Below are 19,965 nucleotides of genomic sequence, written 5' to 3'. Positions count from 1 at the left end.
TCGAGAAGGGATGTAGATGTGATACTCCCTGTTAAAAACTTCGTGGTCAACAATCTTGTTGGCCACATCAAAAGTCGGTGCTTCTACACGCAGTTTGTCCGGTCTCTCTTTATGTATCGAGACGCCCTTATAATTACGCAGCAAATCTCTTGAAATATCAAGAGTTCTCAAAGCTTTTTCCTTGGGCCGAAAGAAAACAACCCATGGTGCCTTCGAGGACTGTTGATAATAACGCGTCCGCGCAACATTGGCATCAGCAGATGTCATAACGGTTGCGCAGACGGTGCGCAACCGCCTATGAAAACGAAAAAAAAAACTCGCACACACACACACAACTCACACGCACACACTCGCGCAAAAACTCAACTTAAAACTAACTTAGACTAAAAACTAACTTAAACTAAAAACTAGCTCAAATCAAAAATCTTCTTGAAAAAAAAACAATAATTTCGTAAAAAAAAAAATTAATAAATAAAAACTCAATAAAAAAATTTAGTCTGATGAGTTCGAATAACTTGAACAACCCTATTCAGGGAGCTATACAACGCTGCACGCTACGGTATAAGCACAATAGCGAGACGGCAAAAACTATTCTATTGTACTTCTCTGTTTGATGTTTGGTGAAGATACAAATGTGACGCTCAATGGAACCAATTCACAGAACACCGGTCCAGCGTCGCTGGAGAGGTGCTGCTTCCTCGCTGTTCCGGATGCGTTGGCACTTAACTTGTCACCAATGGGCGAAAGGAAAAAAAACAACAACCAAAAATCACTTTGGCGGAGGGGAAAAAAAACTTTCCAGCTTCGATATTGTAACGGAGGACGTACAATGTGTGTCCGTCTCTTGCAAATAATCGACGAGGAATGATCTATATATAGTATTAGTTGTTGTCAATCCAATTAAAATCGAATTGGGTTGAATAAACACTCAGAAAGTAAAAATTATAAAAAAAGAATACCTTTTCCATTTCAAATATGTTTTCTCTATATTAAAGTAACATGTTTTTACTGATGAGGAAAAATTATAATTGTGTTCGGTATTGGTAATTGTCTTATGTTACATTGGTGAGTTTTTTTTCTTTATTTCATGTATTTACTGGCATCACTGCTTTGTGTGGACTTCTGTTTTTTCTACAGTCCTGTTTATTTACGTTTTTTACGTGTTTTTTTACCCCGTTTGTTCTCGCCCATAAGCTTACGAAGCTTCTCTATCGGTCCTGTGCTGTATCTGTGTTTTTGTATATCGCACCGTAGTGCCGTTGTGATATAGTATCACTTTTCGCGAGTGTTGTGTTTTTGTTTGGTTTTACTAATCAACAAAAGCGTACTACTATCCACGCCGATTTTTTCGTCCGAAGCGACATCTGCCGTGAAAGATTTATACTACAAAGCTTGCATCTTGGTATAAATCACGAATAAGCTCGGTGGTAATCTAACTGTAGGCGCATCACATCTAAGTTACGCGATCTTTTATAGAAAACTAAGGTGTTTTTTGCTGCCTGAGAATGGCAAAGAGATGCGAAGGGAACCCTTGCTTTACAGCATCTGCTCGTAGCAGCAGAATCGCATGCTGGAATCAGTACAAAATTATCCGAGATTGTCCCGGTGCAGAATGGATGTGCGCACACTGTCGCAACTCCAAAGCTATCGTAGACCAACATTCGCTAGCGTTATCTCAAATGAACGAACGTCTCTCGTCCATCATCCGGCTAATCAATGCACAGATCGATACGACCCGCTCCCTCTGTCGTGCATACGGCCAAAATCTACCACGCTCCAGCTGCTGTAATCACCTCGGACCACGATCAAATGTACAACATGACTCGCGCAATTTCGAGGAAGAAATTAACAACATGCAGCTTGAATTCAGTAAAGTGTTTGATTCATTCCTCGTCGACCGCCCTGCTAATGTTAACGCTGGCAAGCGTAATAGAACGAGCAGCAGTTCTCCTGCTCATTTAGCACCTTCCATGATTAGAAAGAGGATCAGGGCTGAGGCTTCTGTCGACACATCGATCAACGTAAATCCGACCCTTCCCGCATTGAACGGCAGACATCCTCCTGCCGGTGCCCGATTTACTTCTATACACAAGAAGCTTTCCAGTTCAGCTCCTGAACTATTTTCTTCTTGTGCAAAAAACATCACACATAGTACCCAGAACAATAAATCAGTTTTGCCGATTTTATCAACTGTCAATGGTAAGACTCCTGCTAGTATTTGTCCGGCCGTTGCCAGACAAGATACTACACAACTGATATGTGATTCAATTATGCAGACCTCACCTGTTCCAGCGCCACCGCCAATTGTTACAACCAACGTGTATGACAAGAGATCCGCCAACGACGTTCGACGTGAATTTAACGGTGTTATTTCATCAGAGTCACCACTGCCTAGCAACATTTATAACCAACGTGCGGTGGCTTCAACGAGCTCGGCTGTTCCAGTATTTAACACACAACTACCCACGTCAATACGTCAGCATATCTTATCGAGCGACCACCACCCTACACCTAAATCAACGAGAACTCAAGGTAATGCTGGCACGAAAGATGCACATAGCATATGAACTGTAAACATCGATCGCCGTGCTGAGGACCAATTGGTATGGGTCTATCTGACAGCCTTCCATCCAACTACTTCGGAGAGCCAGATCGCCGCACTGGTCAGCGAGTGCCTTGAGCTGCCGGACGTGTCACCGAAAGTGATAAAATTGGTTCCAAAAGGGACGGACCTCAATTCGCTCCGGTTCGTATCCTTCAAAGTAGGCATCGATGACGGGCACAGAGGCTCTCTCTACCAAATCATGGCCAGTGAACGTTCGTTTTCGTGAATTCGAGGAGAATCGATCAAAAAACGGGGTTCAAGTTGTCAGGCTATCTTCAACGGCACACTCGAACAAGAAACCACCGAATCCATCTGTCATAACGGAGCCCTTAGACAGGGCTGCCTAGAAACATCGGCATCATTTTCACCAGGACGCATGCTCAAAAGCACTTTGGGAACTTCTTCTAACCCCGTAACAGTCGTGCCATCAACATCGTCAAAGTATCAATACCATACATGCTGCCGTCTCAGTCGTCCTGGACCTGTTTACGGAGGCTCGGAAGGGGTCTCCCAGTCGGCACTTCAAGGCAAGTACGCGTGTATTGGTGTCTGTTCTGCCCCTGATGCTTTTCAAAATTGCAGCTCCACGTTAAGCTATAGACCATCGGTTTGCCGTGTTGCTTTCGAAATCAGTCAACGCCCTTCTGACGACGCAAGATCCTCAACCTCCCCAGCTGAACCCAGTTATTCTTACTCACTGCAAACGGTTGTGGATACACCAGGACGCAATGTGTACTGTGCTTCGGAAGCCCTGGATCCACCCGACCCAGTCGAGCGATTTGCTGGTTCCTGCAGTCGAAGTCGTCCTGGCCCTGCGGTCGAGGCTGATGAAAGGGTTTTCCAGCCTGTGTTGAGCCTGTGCAAGTATCTTATTATTCACGACGCTCCTTCTCTTGATGCTTCGTCGAATTGCAGCGGAATACCACAGGTCATTGGCGGAATCTCTATTCCCAACGTCGCTGTTCTCGACGGTTCAACTGTCCTCCTGTATTACCAAAACCTTGGCGGAATTAACACCTCGTTAGCGAAGTACGCGACTGCTTGCAGCGATGGCTGCTACGACATCTACGCGTTTACTGAAACATGGCTCAATGACAACACAATTTCAAGCCAGCTCTTCGATAGTAATTACGCCGTTTTCCGACAAGTTCGATCACCCTCCAACAGCAACAAAAGGTCTGGTGGCGGAGTGTTGTTGGCTATTCGTTCTCGCTATAAGTCACTGTTACTATCCCCTCCCGAAAGCCTGACGGTTGAGCAATTGTGGGTGTCGATCGAAGCGGGCGACTCAACGCTTTTCATCTGTGTGGTGTATATTCCTCCGGATCGTGTAAACGACAATATTCTTATCGAAAAGCACTTGTCGTCGCTCGACTGGATTATCTCTCTTATGGGCGCGAATGACAGTTTGACAATCCTTGGAGATTTCAACTTGCGTGATGTGAGATGGGAGCAGAACACCCATGATTTTTATTTCCCTACATCTGACTCATCGACTGGACTCGCATCCCGTAATCTGTTGGATGCTTATCGCACTTCAAGACTCGGACAAAAGAGCGGAGTTATGAATCGTAACAACCGTATGCTTGACCTCTGCTTTGTGAGTGAGGAAATGTGTTCCAGTTGCTCCGTAATACCAGCTCCTGCTCCGCTAGTGAAAAGTTGCATACATCATCCCCCGTTGCTGGTCAGCATTGATATTTGCGTACAATGTGATTACAAAGACACGACAGAGAGCATATACTACAACTTCGACAAAGCCAACTTCGACGAGATGAACAATTTCCTCTCAAACGTTAATTGGGATGAAGAATTGGCCAATCGCGACGTAAACGACGCAGCATCAACGGTATCGTGCATCATAATCTATGCCATTGATCAATTTGTACCAAAGCGAACTAACCGTGTACCTCTTAAACCTGCATGGTCGAACTCGAAGCTTAAGCGTTTGAAGAAACGGAAAAGGGCAGCTCTTCGGGAACATGCCAAACTTCATACCGAATCCACGAAAACGCGTTATTCCAAGGCTAATTCGGACTACAGGCGGTTGAACGATCAACTACATCAAGCGCACCTAAGACAGCTCCAACGTCGTCTGAAATCCAACCCTAAGAGGTTCTGGCAACACGTGAATAGTCAAAGGAAGGAAACAGGCCTCCCCTCAACCATGACTAACGGTGTAGTGAACGCTGCAACCATTCCAGATATTGCAGAATTATTTCGTAAACAGTTTAGCAGCGTTTTCAGTAACGAACGAACAAACAGCCAGGACGTAGCAGCTGCATCTCGCAACGTTCCTTTCTCATCCTTCTCAAGTGGTCCGTTTGCTATTACGAGAGAAATTGTTATCTCAGCCGGGAGTCTGAAAAGTTCGAGGGGTTCCGGTCCTGATGGTATTCCGTCCTTGGTCCTGAAACGCTGCTTGATTGCTCTAGCAACACCTCTAGCCAATACTTTCAATCTCTCCCTGAGGTCGGGTGACTTCCCATCCTGCTGGAAGGAATCTTACGTTTTTCCGATTCACAAAAAGGGTTGCAAAAGGACTGTATCGAACTATCGTGGAATAGCCGCTTTAAGTGCTACGTCGAAACTTCTCGAGCTAATTATTCTCGAAGAATTGGTTCAAAACTTCGCTCACTGCATTTCGATGGACCAGCATGGTTTCATGTCCAAGCGCTCAACGACTACCAATTTAGTACAGTTCACTTCCTACATCATCCGTGAAATTGAGCAAGGCCATCAAGTAGATGCTATATATACAGACCTCTCTGCAGCATTCGATAAAATGAATCACGACATTGCTTTGGCTAAGTATGACAGGTTAGGTGTTCAGAACGACCTGCTTGCTTGGCTTTCTTCTTATTTGACTGGTCGAAGCATGTCTGTCAAAATTGCGGACTATGTTGCTCCTTCCTTCCCCGTGACATCTGGCGTTCCTCAAGGCAGCCATCTAGGGCCATTCCTGTTTCTGCTGTATATGAATGACGTTAACTACATTCTGAAATGCCGACCTCAAGTTGTATCTCGTGATACGGAAACCAAGCGATGCTGTTTTTCTACAGCTGCAATTAGAAGCTTTCGCCGAGTGGTGCCAACTAAACTGCATGTCACTCAATGCATCGAAATGCTCTATAATTTCATTCGGTAGACAACGTACATTGATTCAACACAACTATGTTCTATCGGGGATAAGCTTGAAACGGGAATCGACGGTCAAGGATCTTGGATTACTACTTGATTCCAAGCTTACATTCAAGGACCACGTCGCCTACGTGGTGTCGAAAGCTTCATCTCAACTCGGGTTCATGTTCCGCTTCGCCAAAGAATTCAAGGATATATATTGCCTTAAGGCTTTGTACTGTTCTTTGGTTCGACCAATAATGGAATATTCGGCTGTAGTGTGGTGCCCATACTACCAAAACGAGGTGAACCGCATCGAAGCAATCCAACGAAAGTTTATCCGTTTCGCTCTGAGGCATCTTCCTTGGAATGACGTCCACAACTTGCCCAGCTACAAAAGTCGTTGCATGTTAATACACTTGGAATCACTTGAGGCGAGACGTAACATCACGATGGCATGCTTCATTGGTGACCTGCTTCAAGGTAACATCGACTGTACTTCGCTGTTAAGCTGTCTTAACATAAACATCCGCCGCCGTAATTTACGCTCTCACGTTTTCTTATGCGTCCATCCCTCGCGAACAAATTATGGATTTAACGAGCCCATGCGAAGGATGTGCCGTGTCTTCAACAGATACTACGATGTGTTTGATTTTAATGTTTCACGTTGTAGAAATAAGAGTTGTTTCCGTCGAGTTTTTAATTAATATGTGTAGTGTCGTAATTTTCATGTCATTGGGATAACCATTGTATCTGTTGGCAAATGAATAAATATAAATATAAATACATACATATCACAGGAGGCATCTCGTCTAGGATTACAGAGGGCGGTTTTCATCATATATCGTTCCACTTCGGTATTTTTTATCTGATACGCACCATTCAACGACTGTTTACCATCGTTCTGCCATCATCACTCGATAAACACTGGTGGAGTTAACATACAATACCCAACAACCAAACAAAACGGCCCTTTTCAGGGCCACCATATCATTATCAAAGAGTTTAACGATGTAATTCTTTAAACATATCCAAAATCAACAGATAGTCTAACGGAATCCTACGTCAACTATGCGGTCGTGTCTCGGACACAACCCTCCTGTGACTTTTCAATCAATCACAATTGAGAAGAAAGCTTCTGAATATTATTTTTGCCCATCAGTAGATAATTTTCGTATCCAATATTGGATGCATAACATGAAAAACGGATAATTTTTCACATCGCGAAAATCATTTAATTTTAAAGCGATTATTTGTTGTGAGAAAGGATTAGCGAGGATGTTTGGAGGTTGAAGGAAATTGGCAGAAAACATCTTCATTTTATCTTTCGAATAATGTGATTCATACCACTTCGTTTTGCCAGAAAGAGATTATTAATGCTCAAAGGAGAATTGGTTCAAAACTTCGCTCACTGCATTTCGATGGACCAGCATGGTTTCATGTCCAAGCGCTCAACGACTACCAATTTAGTACAGTTCACTTCCTACATCATCCGTGAAATTGAGCAAGGCCATCAAGTAGATGCTATATATACAGACCTCTCTGCAGCATTCGATAAAATGAATCACGACATTGCTTTGGCTAAGTATGACAGGTTAGGTGTTCAGAACGACCTGCTTGCTTGGCTTTCTTCTTATTTGACTGGTCGAAGCATGTCTGTCAAAATTGCGGACTATGTTGCTCCTTCCTTCCCCGTGACATCTGGCGTTCCTCAAGGCAGCCATCTAGGGCCATTCCTGTTTCTGCTGTATATGAATGACGTTAACTACATTCTGAAATGCCGACCTCAAGTTGTATCTCGTGATACGGAAACCAAGCGATGCTGTTTTTCTACAGCTGCAATTAGAAGCTTTCGCCGAGTGGTGCCAACTAAACTGCATGTCACTCAATGCATCGAAATGCTCTATAATTTCATTCGGTAGACAACGTACATTGATTCAACACAACTATGTTCTATCGGGGATAAGCTTGAAACGGGAATCGACGGTCAAGGATCTTGGATTACTACTTGATTCCAAGCTTACATTCAAGGACCACGTCGCCTACGTGGTGTCGAAAGCTTCATCTCAACTCGGGTTCATGTTCCGCTTCGCCAAAGAATTCAAGGATATATATTGCCTTAAGGCTTTGTACTGTTCTTTGGTTCGACCAATAATGGAATATTCGGCTGTAGTGTGGTGCCCATACTACCAAAACGAGGTGAACCGCATCGAAGCAATCCAACGAAAGTTTATCCGTTTCGCTCTGAGGCATCTTCCTTGGAATGACGTCCACAACTTGCCTAGCTACAAAAGTCGTTGCATGTTAATACACTTGGAATCACTTGAGGCGAGACGTAACATCACGATGGCATGCTTCATTGGTGACCTGCTTCAAGGTAACATCGACTGTACTTCGCTGTTAAGCTGTCTTAACATAAACATCCGCCGCCGTAATTTACGCTCTCACGTTTTCTTATGCGTCCATCCCTCGCGAACAAATTATGGATTTAACGAGCCCATGCGAAGGATGTGCCGTGTCTTCAACAGATACTACGATGTGTTTGACTTTAATGTTTCACGTTGTAGAAATAAGAGTTGTTTCCGTCGAGTTTTTAATTAATATGTGTAGTGTCGTAATTTTCATGTCATTGGGATAACCATTGTATCTGTTGGCAAATGAATAAATATAAATATAAATACATACATATCACAGGAGGCATCTCGTCTAGGATTACAGAGGGCGGTTTTCATCATATATCGTTCCACTTCGGTATTTTTTATCTGATACGCACCATTCAACGACTGTTTACCATCGTTCTGCCATCATCACTCGATAAACACTGGTGGAGTTAACATACAATACCCAACAACCAAACAAAACGGCCCTTTTCAGGGCCACCATATCATTATCAAAGAGTTTAACGATGTAATTCTTTAAACATATCCAAAATCAACAGATAGTCTAACGGAATCCTACGTCAACTATGCGGTCGTGTCTCGGACACAACCCTCCTGTGACTTTTCAATCAATCACAATTGAGAAGAAAGCTTCTGAATATTATTTTTGCCCATCAGTAGATAATTTTCGTATCCAATATTGGATGCATAACATGAAAAACGGATAATTTTTCACATCGCGAAAATCATTTAATTTTAAAGCGATTATTTGTTGTGAGAAAGGATTAGCGAGGATGTTTGGAGGTTGAAGGAAATTGGCAGAAAACATCTTCATTTTATCTTTCGAATAATGTGATTCATACCACTTCGTTTTGCCAGAAAGAGATTATTAATGCTCAAAGGAGGAATCGAGTCCTCCGAGGAAATTACAAAGCGCAAATTAGAGTCGACTATCGATTACGGCATTCGTACACAAATAATTTTATAATGCAGTTTCATCGAAGTGATTTCTTCGATATGGGAAAATATTCACTACACCATGTCATGTATTTCATATTCTTCACTATCAAATCCATATACATGGCCCCTATCGGTATCGAATTATCATCGACACCACGATTTTCGCTAAATGCTCATTTCAGTTCAGCCTGCAAAAAACTTTTCTGAACTCTAATCCATCAAATTTATATGCTAAACTAATATAGCACGCTCTCCTCGGGTACGATGGGCCAGCAGGATGTCCTTGGGCATAATGTGACACGCTTTGCGTGGATAGCACACAAATTGGTATCATCGAATAGGCCTCCTGCAGTGACATAACCGCGGGACTTTGACGAGCAAGGTTTTGAAGTCCTGGGCAATTCCACGAACCAAACGGTGCAAAGGTAGCTTGCTGATCAACATTTCGGTCGATTTCTGATAGCGATAGACGAATTTCACGCAAAGTTCCCGGTCGATAGCGATGTGGCTTTTTAACACACTTCCTGCGACTGGTACGCTTATCCTAGCTGCTTTCGTGGTGCCTTACCACCGAAAGACTAACGAGCTATCTGCTTGGTCCCTCTACCCACATTCCGTTTTGCCTGCCAAGATCGGGTCGATGAAATGTCAACAATCGACCTCAAATGCTGCCACCTTGCAATCGAGTTATCGACCTTTCATATGCATTCATCGAACAACTTGACGCCACTTTTTCGCCAACATGTGCAAGGCGTCGACCTGCTTGCAGCGCTACTTCCAGCACTGCTTGCTGCTTGTTTGTATTGGTTTGTTATTGAAAATGAAAAGGAAATACATTGATCGATTTTAATCATTTTATTGAAAAAAAAATAATAAAAAACCATGTATAATAAAAATAAGGTATATAATGGAATCGGTGCATCCGGGTTGTCTGGATTGACGATTCAAATCCGACTGAGTACATTGATGAATACCTCCTTGCCCTTGATGACACAGATATGTGGCTGAGGAGGATTCTTCAATGTGCGTGAAGCACGGGATCTCCGATGGGGAAAATTGCTCGAAATACTATCGATGGCCAGGTCCTGCTGCTGTTGCTGTTGATGCTGTTCCCCGGAATAGCACCCTGGACTTAAAGGATACTGCTGCGGGAAAGCTGATGCTGTTGGCTGGTGTGACAGAAGTGGAAATAAGCAATGTGGTGATGAGGGAAATCATCTTTCTCATTCGCCGATTGATTGAGTCGGATGTATTCATAGCTGAAACAAAATAAAATGATTAGTAAGTGAAAAGCAGAAATGAATTCCCTACTCACCAGTTGTATGATCCGGATAAAAATGCGAACATTAAAATATCATGCGATTACGTTCGCTTACCTCGCCTATTTTCATTCTACTATACAACGGAGTCAGTGCATTCGGGTTCCTCCGGGGTGGTAATTCAGCTGAGCAAGTTGATAAATACCTCCTTGTCGTTGAGTTTTCGTGTCTGAAGAGGATTTTTGAATGTGCGCAAGCACGGAACCTCTAATGGGGAAAGTTCTTCGCAATACCATACCATGGTCAAATTCTGCTGCTGCTGCTGTTGATGCTGTCCCCCGGCATTGCCAACAGGGGTTGGAGGTTACTGCTGCAGGAAAACGGAAAAATCATGTTCATTCATAATTTTCATTTTAAAAGTGTATTCATTCCTTCTGCAAATCCATACTGTCATGCCTATTCCCCAATATCGCCAACGCGGTAGTTCGTTAGTCGAAAATACTGAATAATTAAACAAACCAAATGGCATCACTGGTGGTTCTTCTATCACAGCAGCCAACAACATCCGTTTTCCTGCAGCAGTAACCTCCAACCCCTGTTGGCAATGCCGGGGGACAGCATCAACAGCAGCAGCAGCAGAATTTGACCATGGTATGGTATTGCGAAGAACTTTCCCCATTAGAGGTTCCGTGCTTGCGCACATTCAAAAATCCTCTTCAGACACGAAAACTCAACGACAAGGAGATATTTATCAACTTGCTCAGCTGAATTACCACCCCGGAGGAACCCGAATGCACTGACTCCGTTGTATAGTAGAATGAAAATAGGCGAGGTAAGCGAACGTAATCGCATGATATTTTAATGTTCGCATTTTTATCCGGATCATACAACTGGTGAGTAGGGAATTCTTTTCTGCTTTTCATATACTAATCATTTTATTTTGTTTCAGCTATGAATACATCCTCAATCAATCGGCGAGTGAGAAAGATGATTTCCCTCATCACCACATTGCTTATTTCCACTTCTGTCACACCAGCCAACAGCATCAGCTTTCCCGCAGCAGTATCCTTTAAGTCCAGGGTGCTATTCCGGGGAACAGCATCAACAGCAACAGCAGCAGGACCTGGCCATCGATAGTATTTCGAGCAATTTTCCCCATCGGAGATCTCGTGCTTCATGCACATTGAAGAATCCTCCTCAGCCACATATCTGTGTCATCAAGGGCAAGGAGGTATTCATCAATGTACTCAGTCGGATTTGAATCGTCAATCCAGACAACCCGGATGCACCGATTCCATTATATACCTTATTTTTATTATACATTGTTTTTTATAATTTTTTTTTTTCAATAAAATGATTAAAATCGATCAATGTATTTCCTTTTCATTTTCAATAACAAACCAATACAAACAAGCAGCAAGCAGTGCTGGAAGCAGCGCTGCAAGCAGGTCGACGCCTTGCACATGTTGGCGAAAAAGTGGCGTCAAGTTGTTCGATGAATGCATATGAAAGGTCGATAACTCGATTGCAAGGTGGCAGCATTTGAGGTCGATTGTTGACATTTCATCGACCCGATCTTGGCAGGCAAAATGGAATGTGGGAAAGCAAAGGAAGCGTGATATTATAAACCATAAAAGTATAAAATGTAAACCCCACCCTCTTTATTATATAAGCTTACTGTATACTTACTTCGATGTTATTCGTTTCTCCCTCAGGGTAAGCGAATATAATAAGGGTGGGGTTTACATTTTATACTTTTATGGTTTATAATATCACGCTTCCTTTGCTTTCGTTCATTTCTTACTCTACTCTCGCACCGTGAGGACTTGTTTGTTGAGGGACCAAGCAAACAGCTCGTTAGTCGTTCGGTGGTAGGGCTTCACGAAAGCAGCTTGGATAAGCGCACCAGTCACAGTGAGTGTGTTAAAAAGCCACATCGCTATCGACCGGGAACTTTGAGTGAAATTCGTCGCTATCAGAAGTCGACCGAATTGCTGATCCGCAAGCTAGCTTTGCAGCATTTGATTCGTGGAAATGCTCAGGACTTCAAAACCGACTTGCGCTTCAAAAGTTCCGCCGTTATGACGCTGCAGGAAGCCTATTCGAGGATACTAATTTGTGTGCTATCCACGCAAAACGCGTCACATCATGCCCAAGGACATTCAGCTGGCCCGTCGAATCCAAGGAGAGCGTGCTATATTAGCTTGGCATATAATCAACGGCCCTTTCCAGGGCTCCAAATTTGATGGATTAGAGTTCAGAAAAGTTTTTTACAGGCCAAACTGAAAGGAGTATATTCGTTCGGATGCCATTCAGCATCGAGAAAATTCCGGAAAGATCCAATCGTTGCTGAAAAATATTCTGCCAGTTCCCTGGGAATTGAAAAATACATTCACGCGAAAGAGTTTATTTAATGTTTTCTAACCATATAACACTGTGACCAAATATTTTTCAATCAAGTGCTATTAACAGGTGGTTATCGAGTTAGCATTAACCACTGGTGGGCTTCGAGTATCGAGGAAAATTGGGAAAGAACTAATCGTTGCTGAAAAATATTCTGTCAGTTCCCCTGGGAATTGAAAAATACATTGATGCGAAAGAGTTTATTCTAATGTATTCTATCCATATAACACTGCAACCAAATACATTTGGTTTTGTGATTTTTCAATCAATCTGAATTAACAGGGAAGCTTCTGAAAATTATTCTTCCTCTCAGTAGAAAATTTTCGTATCCAATATTGTATGCGCGCTCAACGGAAAATGTTTCGTATCGCGAAAATTATATAATTTTCAATCGATTGCTCAGTCGCTGAAAGTTTCAAACTCAGAGAGTTCATTCCCCTCTAGTTTGCCTTCCAAATTGCTACCGTAAACCACACCTTCTCTCGATTCAATCACGTACAAAAAACATACTTAAGCGATGTTCTGGTGGTAAAACGCATTCATTTTTCGTGAGGACATCGACAAGACAACATCGTTACTGAACGAGCTGGACGAGCTGAACGGCGAGGGATCGAGGAATTCATTACCTGGCCTGACTTGACCTGAAACGCATTTATTCATTCCCTTGGAATTGAAAATTTCTATCCATATAATACTGCGACCAAATACATTTGGTTTTGTGATTTTTCAATCAAGTGCGATCAACGTAAGACCACGTCTTTCGGCAATTTATTAGAGGTGCAATGATCCTAAGAAGGAATTCCCGTTCTACGCGCACTGGCAAACGATGTTTGCTCAACAATTTCTCAAACGAGAAATTGGTGTTGTGAGAAAGGATGAGCGAACGCAAAAAATATGTAGACTGATTTGATGCAACAGTTATTTTGTCTATTGGAAATGGAATACAAATCATATCCCAATACAAGCAATGTATTATGTATTATACAACTTTCGTGTGATTGCTTTTTTTGCTGAATATTGTGTCTTCAACGTAACGCTCTCGTTTTCGAAGTCCCCCAGATATTCATTTATCCATTCATTCAGAATTGATTCAGAAGCAACTAAAAACAATTGATCACTAAATGAAAGATGGTCCTACGTCACCGTTTTTTTCCTGTTTTTTCCGTGTCCCACTTTTTCAAATTGATTATTAATAAAATTTGTTTTTTTTTCTTCAGAATGATATACGGCGTAGCAAACGAGCGAATTAAATTCAAAAATTCCGTAGTCCTACATCAAAAAATGGGTGGGTTATATCAATGATATAACCACAAAACTGGCGTGGGACTACCTTAGCTTAGCAATCATTTGTCTGTATTGATTAAATTTTTGATTGTAAATTTAATGACAATCCTTCCACGTTTGGTATGATGCCTAGGACAAAAGATGTGAACGGAAGAACTATCAAACGATTATTTTATTTTATATTTCCCTCTCGCAAGTGTACGTACTTCTCGAACCGCGAATTGGCTTGATTTGATGAACTTCAGGCACTCGGTTCCGATTTTGTACGTCGAACGCATATGGTTTAATCAATAGGCGTTATCGCAACAAATGGTTATCAACATTTTGCCTAATCATCAATTGGTATGTGTAAAAAATCGGTGAGCAGAAGATATGAAGGCATATCGGTCAATGCAATCTTGAATAACCGAGCCGAAGCGTTGTGTTCGTACCAGTTTTTGTAATCCGTGTTAGAAAAACACTTTCAGGAGTGCAAAAAAAACAGGAAGTGGGTTATATCTGTGGTATAACCGCAACGGTGACGTAGGACTATCTTTCATTTAGTGATCAATTGTTTTTAGTTTCTGAATCAATTCTGAATGAATGAATAAATGAATATCTGGGGGACTTCGAAACCGAGAGCGTTACGTTGAAGGCACAATATTCAGCAAAAAAAGCAATCACACGAAAGTTGTATAATACATAATACATTGCTTGTATTGGTATATGATTTGTATTCCATTTCCAATAGACAAAATAACTGTTGCATCAAATCAGTCTACATATTTTTTTGCGTTCGCTCATCCTTTCTCACAACACCAATTTCTCGTTTGAGAAATTGTTGAGCAAACTTCGTTTGCCAGTGCGCGTAGAACGGGAATTCCTTCTTAGGATTCATTGCACCTCTAATAAATTGCCGAAAGACGTGGTCTTACGTTGATCGCACTTGATTGAAAAATCACAAAACCAAATGTATTTGGTCGCAGTATTATATGGATAGAAATTTTCAATTCCAAGGGAATGAATAAATGCGTTTCAGTTCAAGTCAGGCCAGGTAATGAATTCCTCGATCCCTCGCCGTTTAGCTCGTTCAGCTCGTCCAGCTCGTCCAGCTCGTTCAGTAACGATGTTGTCTTGTCGATGTCCTCACGAAAAATGAATATGTTTTACCACCAGAACATCGCTTAAGTATGTTTTTTGTACGTGATTGAATCGAGAGAAGGTGTGATTTACGGTAGCAATTTGGAAGGCAAACTAGAGGGGAATGAACTCTCTGAGTTTGAAACTTTCAGCGACTGAGCAATCGATTGAAAATTATATAATTTTCGCGATACGAAACATTTTCCGTTGAGCGCGCATACAATATTGGATACGAAAATTTTCTACTGAGAGGAAGAATAATTTTCAGAAGCTTTCCTGTTAATTCAGATTGATTGAAAAGTCACAAAACCAAATGTATTTGGTTGCAGTGTTATATGGATAGAATACATTAGAATAAACTCTTTCGCATCAATGTATTTTTCAATTCCCAGGGGAACTGACAGAATATTTTTCAGCAACGATTAGTTCTTTCCCAATTTTCCTCGATACTCGAAGCCCACCAGTGGTTAATGCTAACTCGATAACCACCTGTTAATAGCACTTGATTGAAAAATATTTGGTCACAGTGTTATATGGTTAGAAAACATTAAATAAACTCTTTCGCATGAATGTATTTTTCAATTCCCAGGGAACTGGCAGAATATTTTTCAGCAACGATTAGATCTTTCCGGAATTTTCTCGATGCTGAATGGCATCCGAACGAATATACTCCTTTCAGTTTGGCCTGTAAAAAACTTTTCTGAACTCTAATCCATCAAATTTGGAGCCCTGAAAAGGGCCGTTGATTATATGCCAAGCTAATATAGCACGCTCTCCTTGGATTCGACGGGCCAGCTGAATGTCCTTGGGCATGATGTGACGCGTTTTGCGTGGATAGCACACAAATTAGTATCCTCGAATAGGCTTCCTGCAGCGTCATAACCGCGGAACTTTTGAAGTGCAAGTCGGTTTTGAAGTCCTGAGCAATTCTACGAACCAAATGCTGCAAAGCTAGCTTGCGGATCAGCAATTCGGTCGACTTCTGATAGCGACGAATTTCACTCAAAGTTCCCGGTCGATAGCGATGTGGCTTTTTAACACACTCACTGCGACTGGTGCGCTTATCCGAGCTGCTTTCGTGAAGCCTACGAACGACTAACGAGCTGTCTGCTTGGTCCCTCAACAAACAAGTCCTCACGGGGTTCACCCCGGTATAGAAATAAAAGACGTAATCCTACGTCAAAATTGCAGAAGTACCCCGGCTTGCATGAATCAACAACTTGAATTTCTACTTTTTATACTATAGAAACTTTAAACTTGAAAGTTCATTTGCCTCTAGTGTCTGCACGGTTTTCTCAGGTTCCTAAGTTTAGGAGACTGTGTTGAGGAAACATACTCTAGTCTGCACAGAGGCAAGCCAGTACAGAAATACTCGCAGTTTGCATTTATTTGCAAAGCCGATTTCCCCAGACATCTTGGTTTTGAAGCCTGTGTTAGGCAAACACCTTTCAGTCAGAACAAAAATACCCACACCCGACATACATGTATTTGCAATGCCGATTTTCCCAGACACCTTGGCTTAGAAGTCAGTATTAGCTAAACACATTTCAGTTGGAACAAAAATACCTCCGACCTGTATGAATTTGCAAAGCCAATTTCCTCAGACTCCTAGGTTCTAAAGTATGTGTTAGGGAAACACACTTCAGCCGGAACGAAAATACCCCCAACTTGTGTGTATTTGCAATGTCAATTTCCCCACGCTCCATGGGTTTCAAGTCTGTGTTAGGGAAACACATTTCAGTCGGAACAAAATACCCCCAACTCTCATGTATTTGCAATGCCGATTTCTTTTACGCTGCTTGGTTTTGAAGTCTGTGTTAGGGAACACATTTCGGTGAGAACAAAAATCCCCATACTTCCATGTATTTGCGATGCCGATTTCCCTTAGGCTGCTTGGTTTTAATGGCTGTGTTGGGGAAACCGTAACTCGGGCCAGTCAGAACGAGGTAGTTAGGGCGTTTCGATAACGCATTTTACAGTTATTCAATTGTTTATCTAATGAAAAATAACATTTTATTAATTGCGATAGAAGCGTAGAAATATTTCCTATCAATTGATGCAAACATCTTCTCGATCCAGTAAGAAATGTTTGAGTTATAAGCATTTGGAATCTTTCATTTCTGTTATGTGTTTAGGTTTTCATTTAACCCCCATATACTCCAGTTAGACGTAGTCCCTTGGTCCCTTGGTCGTGCCTTGCACGCTAACTTCTTCTGATTCTAGAATGTCCCTCTAGGAACGAGGAACTTCGCCGTATCAACGTTTCACTCATTTTGATGGCAAGTTCGAGAATTCGTATGTACCCGTTCCTGTTCTTCTGCAAGTCTGAAGAACAAGAATCGAACCCAAAACCTGGCAAGAAATTACAAATAATGGAGGAAAATATATTATACAAGATATTTATCATTATAAAAACGGACAGCAAATTCTGGTGGGCCCTATTGTTATTCAAACTGAATAATGAACTCACTTCGTATTTAGTAATTTACCTGTCGTGATCAACGGCGTATTTGCTCTATTGTTTATCTCACTTTCTACCATGGCTGCTCCATTTTCCTTCTGCATATTTTCTTGATTACCATCCTGCAAAAATACATACCGACATTATATATGGTACACTTCATATAGAGTGATCTTAGAGACGAACGAACTACAAATTTTAAAGTTTAGAACACACCTTCATTTTCGTTGCCATTATAATTATGCATATTCCATAATATCAAAAATTCAATTTAGCCGTCGCTACAAAATGGCTGATTTCATAATTTCTCAAAACGAAAATGTTGATTGGGATATGTGTATCAAATGAATGGACTTAACATGAAGAACACACTACATTATTGACACGTTGAGCCCCGTGTCGGTCCCTAGAGGCCGACGTTGACCTTTTTGGTAGGAAAGTACCTTTGGGAGCTGGGACCGACACTGATATTGTGCAAATGATATTGAAACGGACTGAATGGAAAGAGCAGCAAAAAAATTGGGGCTTAACGTGTTAAACAACATAAATCTAAAAAGGTTGCCAACATAGAATGATCGATCATGTATGTTTACAATCTTGGTATCAAATGCAACGATCTGCCTAATTGAATCAATAAATTTGATGACATGAATGATGAAAAAAATAAAATTGAAGCATGAAAACAATCCAAAATTAAGTAAGAAATCAAAATTAATGATTTTTTTTAATTGATTCATTGTAGAAAAATTAGTATATTTTTCTGAAAACTGAAAACGTATCAGTTATCCCTCCCCTTCCTTCATTAATCCACAGCATCGATGAGACTTAAATAAAATCGCGAGAAAAAAAACCCAGACATCCCATTGAACGCGAAGAGAGGCTCGTTCAGTATGTTCGATTAGGATAGCTAAAAAATATTAATCAAACATTTCAACTTTCTCTACATGGAGAACAGATTCCCATCAAAACTGTTTCCCACACTAAATAATTTAAAAAAACGGGAATCAAACCAAATTTGTTGTTACTACTTTATTCCTACTACTTACCGCTGCTAAAGTATTTTTTGAATCGCTAGTTCCTTCATGTATTAGTTCTAGTTCTGGAGTTTTGCATGGAGTAATTGGTGGGGGTATTTTTTTCATTAGAGTCGAAGTCTCCTTATCATCGAGCTATTGTAAATAATGCTGTTAGTCTTCCTTGTACGTTATTTTTTGGTGTATTACCTTTTTTACTAAACTTTGCACCAATAATACCATTTTTTCATCTGCCGCTTTTATAGTTTTCATAGCATGCTCATGTGATGCACATCGAATATCCAAACCATCTACAGCTAAAATTCTGTCTCCAATCTGAAATGAAGAATCGAAATTTGGGCATCAGCATGTCAACTTCAATCTTTCAATCATTCAATGCTTATGCAATTATAAGACTTTGTGTCTCGTTATTATTGATGCAAATAAAACTCGCTTACCGCCTTAATTCCAATTATTGCTACTAAAAGATTGGCCTAACAAATTTTGGCTCACGAGAGTCTTCGTAGCCTAATTGGTAGCGTGTCCGCTACTAAGCGAACAATCATGAGCTTATAACTCAGGGCCCTCAACTGACCTTCTTTGTGTGTTATTCTAGCTACTACGTCCATGCATCAATCATCATGTGAAGGCGACCTTAGCCTCTCACTCCACATACAATCGATCTGCTGCATCGGTAATTTGTGCTATTTATAAACACAACAGTGGAAGCCTCATATCAACAGTCCCGCTGTGTCCAACTGTGCACATTCGAACAATAGGAATATTCTTACGACGAAAAATGCGACATGTGTTGTGTATTGATAGAATAGGAATACTCTAACGCCTAAACGGCTATTGTGTAATAGATAAAAATGTGTATCGATGAGATGGGAAAACTCTTACGCCTAAATGGCTACTGTGTAACATGATAAAAATGTACACGATAAATTCGGCTCTGTTACAGCTGAATCGTTAGATGAGCCTAATAATAAAAATAAACAGATGGAGTATAAAAAATTACTGAAATGGCCAATTAGTTGGTTGTAATAGTTTGGTTTCAAATCAGTTTTTGAGCTATTGAAACAAGTTTTTGGATCAGAACAAGCATCACTCATAATACTTTCACCTTTCGAATGAAGTGATAATCACCCACCAATCAGACCCACGATAATATTGCGATATCATCATCTGGCGTACTCTTTATTGAACTCCTATCGCGAATGCGAATTGTTATCTTTTGGGAAATCTGGGAAGGTAACCGAGAGACCTCCTCTAAAACCAATCGGACCGGTGATATATTCCGTTTGTATTTTGACGTAGAACTACGTCTTTCATGAAGGGTGCCAAATCAGAAAACAGGTCA

General features: G+C 41.3%; 1 protein-coding gene across 8 annotated transcripts in view; it reads right to left on the bottom strand.

Moving 5' to 3' along the window:
* LOC129777691 (inactivation-no-after-potential D protein) overlaps positions 1-19,965 on the bottom strand; it is a 362,102-nt gene that overhangs the window by 162,054 nt on the left and 180,083 nt on the right. For 7 of the 8 annotated variants that reach the window (XM_055784115.1, XM_055784119.1, XM_055784117.1 and 4 more), the window contains 3 exons: positions 18,813-18,938; positions 18,636-18,758; positions 17,618-17,711 (listed from right to left, as the gene is read on the bottom strand). In XM_055784115.1, the coding sequence (XP_055640090.1) occupies positions 17,618-17,711; positions 18,636-18,758; positions 18,813-18,938 (343 nt within the window). The remainder of the gene's footprint in view (positions 1-17,617; positions 17,712-18,635; positions 18,759-18,812; positions 18,939-19,965) is intronic. The other variant, XM_055784121.1, reaches the window with a different exon arrangement.

Source organism: Toxorhynchites rutilus, chromosome 3 (assembly GCF_029784135.1).
Source record: "Toxorhynchites rutilus septentrionalis strain SRP chromosome 3, ASM2978413v1, whole genome shotgun sequence".
In the NCBI taxonomy this organism is placed as follows: domain Eukaryota; kingdom Metazoa; phylum Arthropoda; class Insecta; order Diptera; family Culicidae; genus Toxorhynchites; species Toxorhynchites rutilus.
This window is presented reverse-complemented; position numbering and strand designations above follow the sequence as displayed.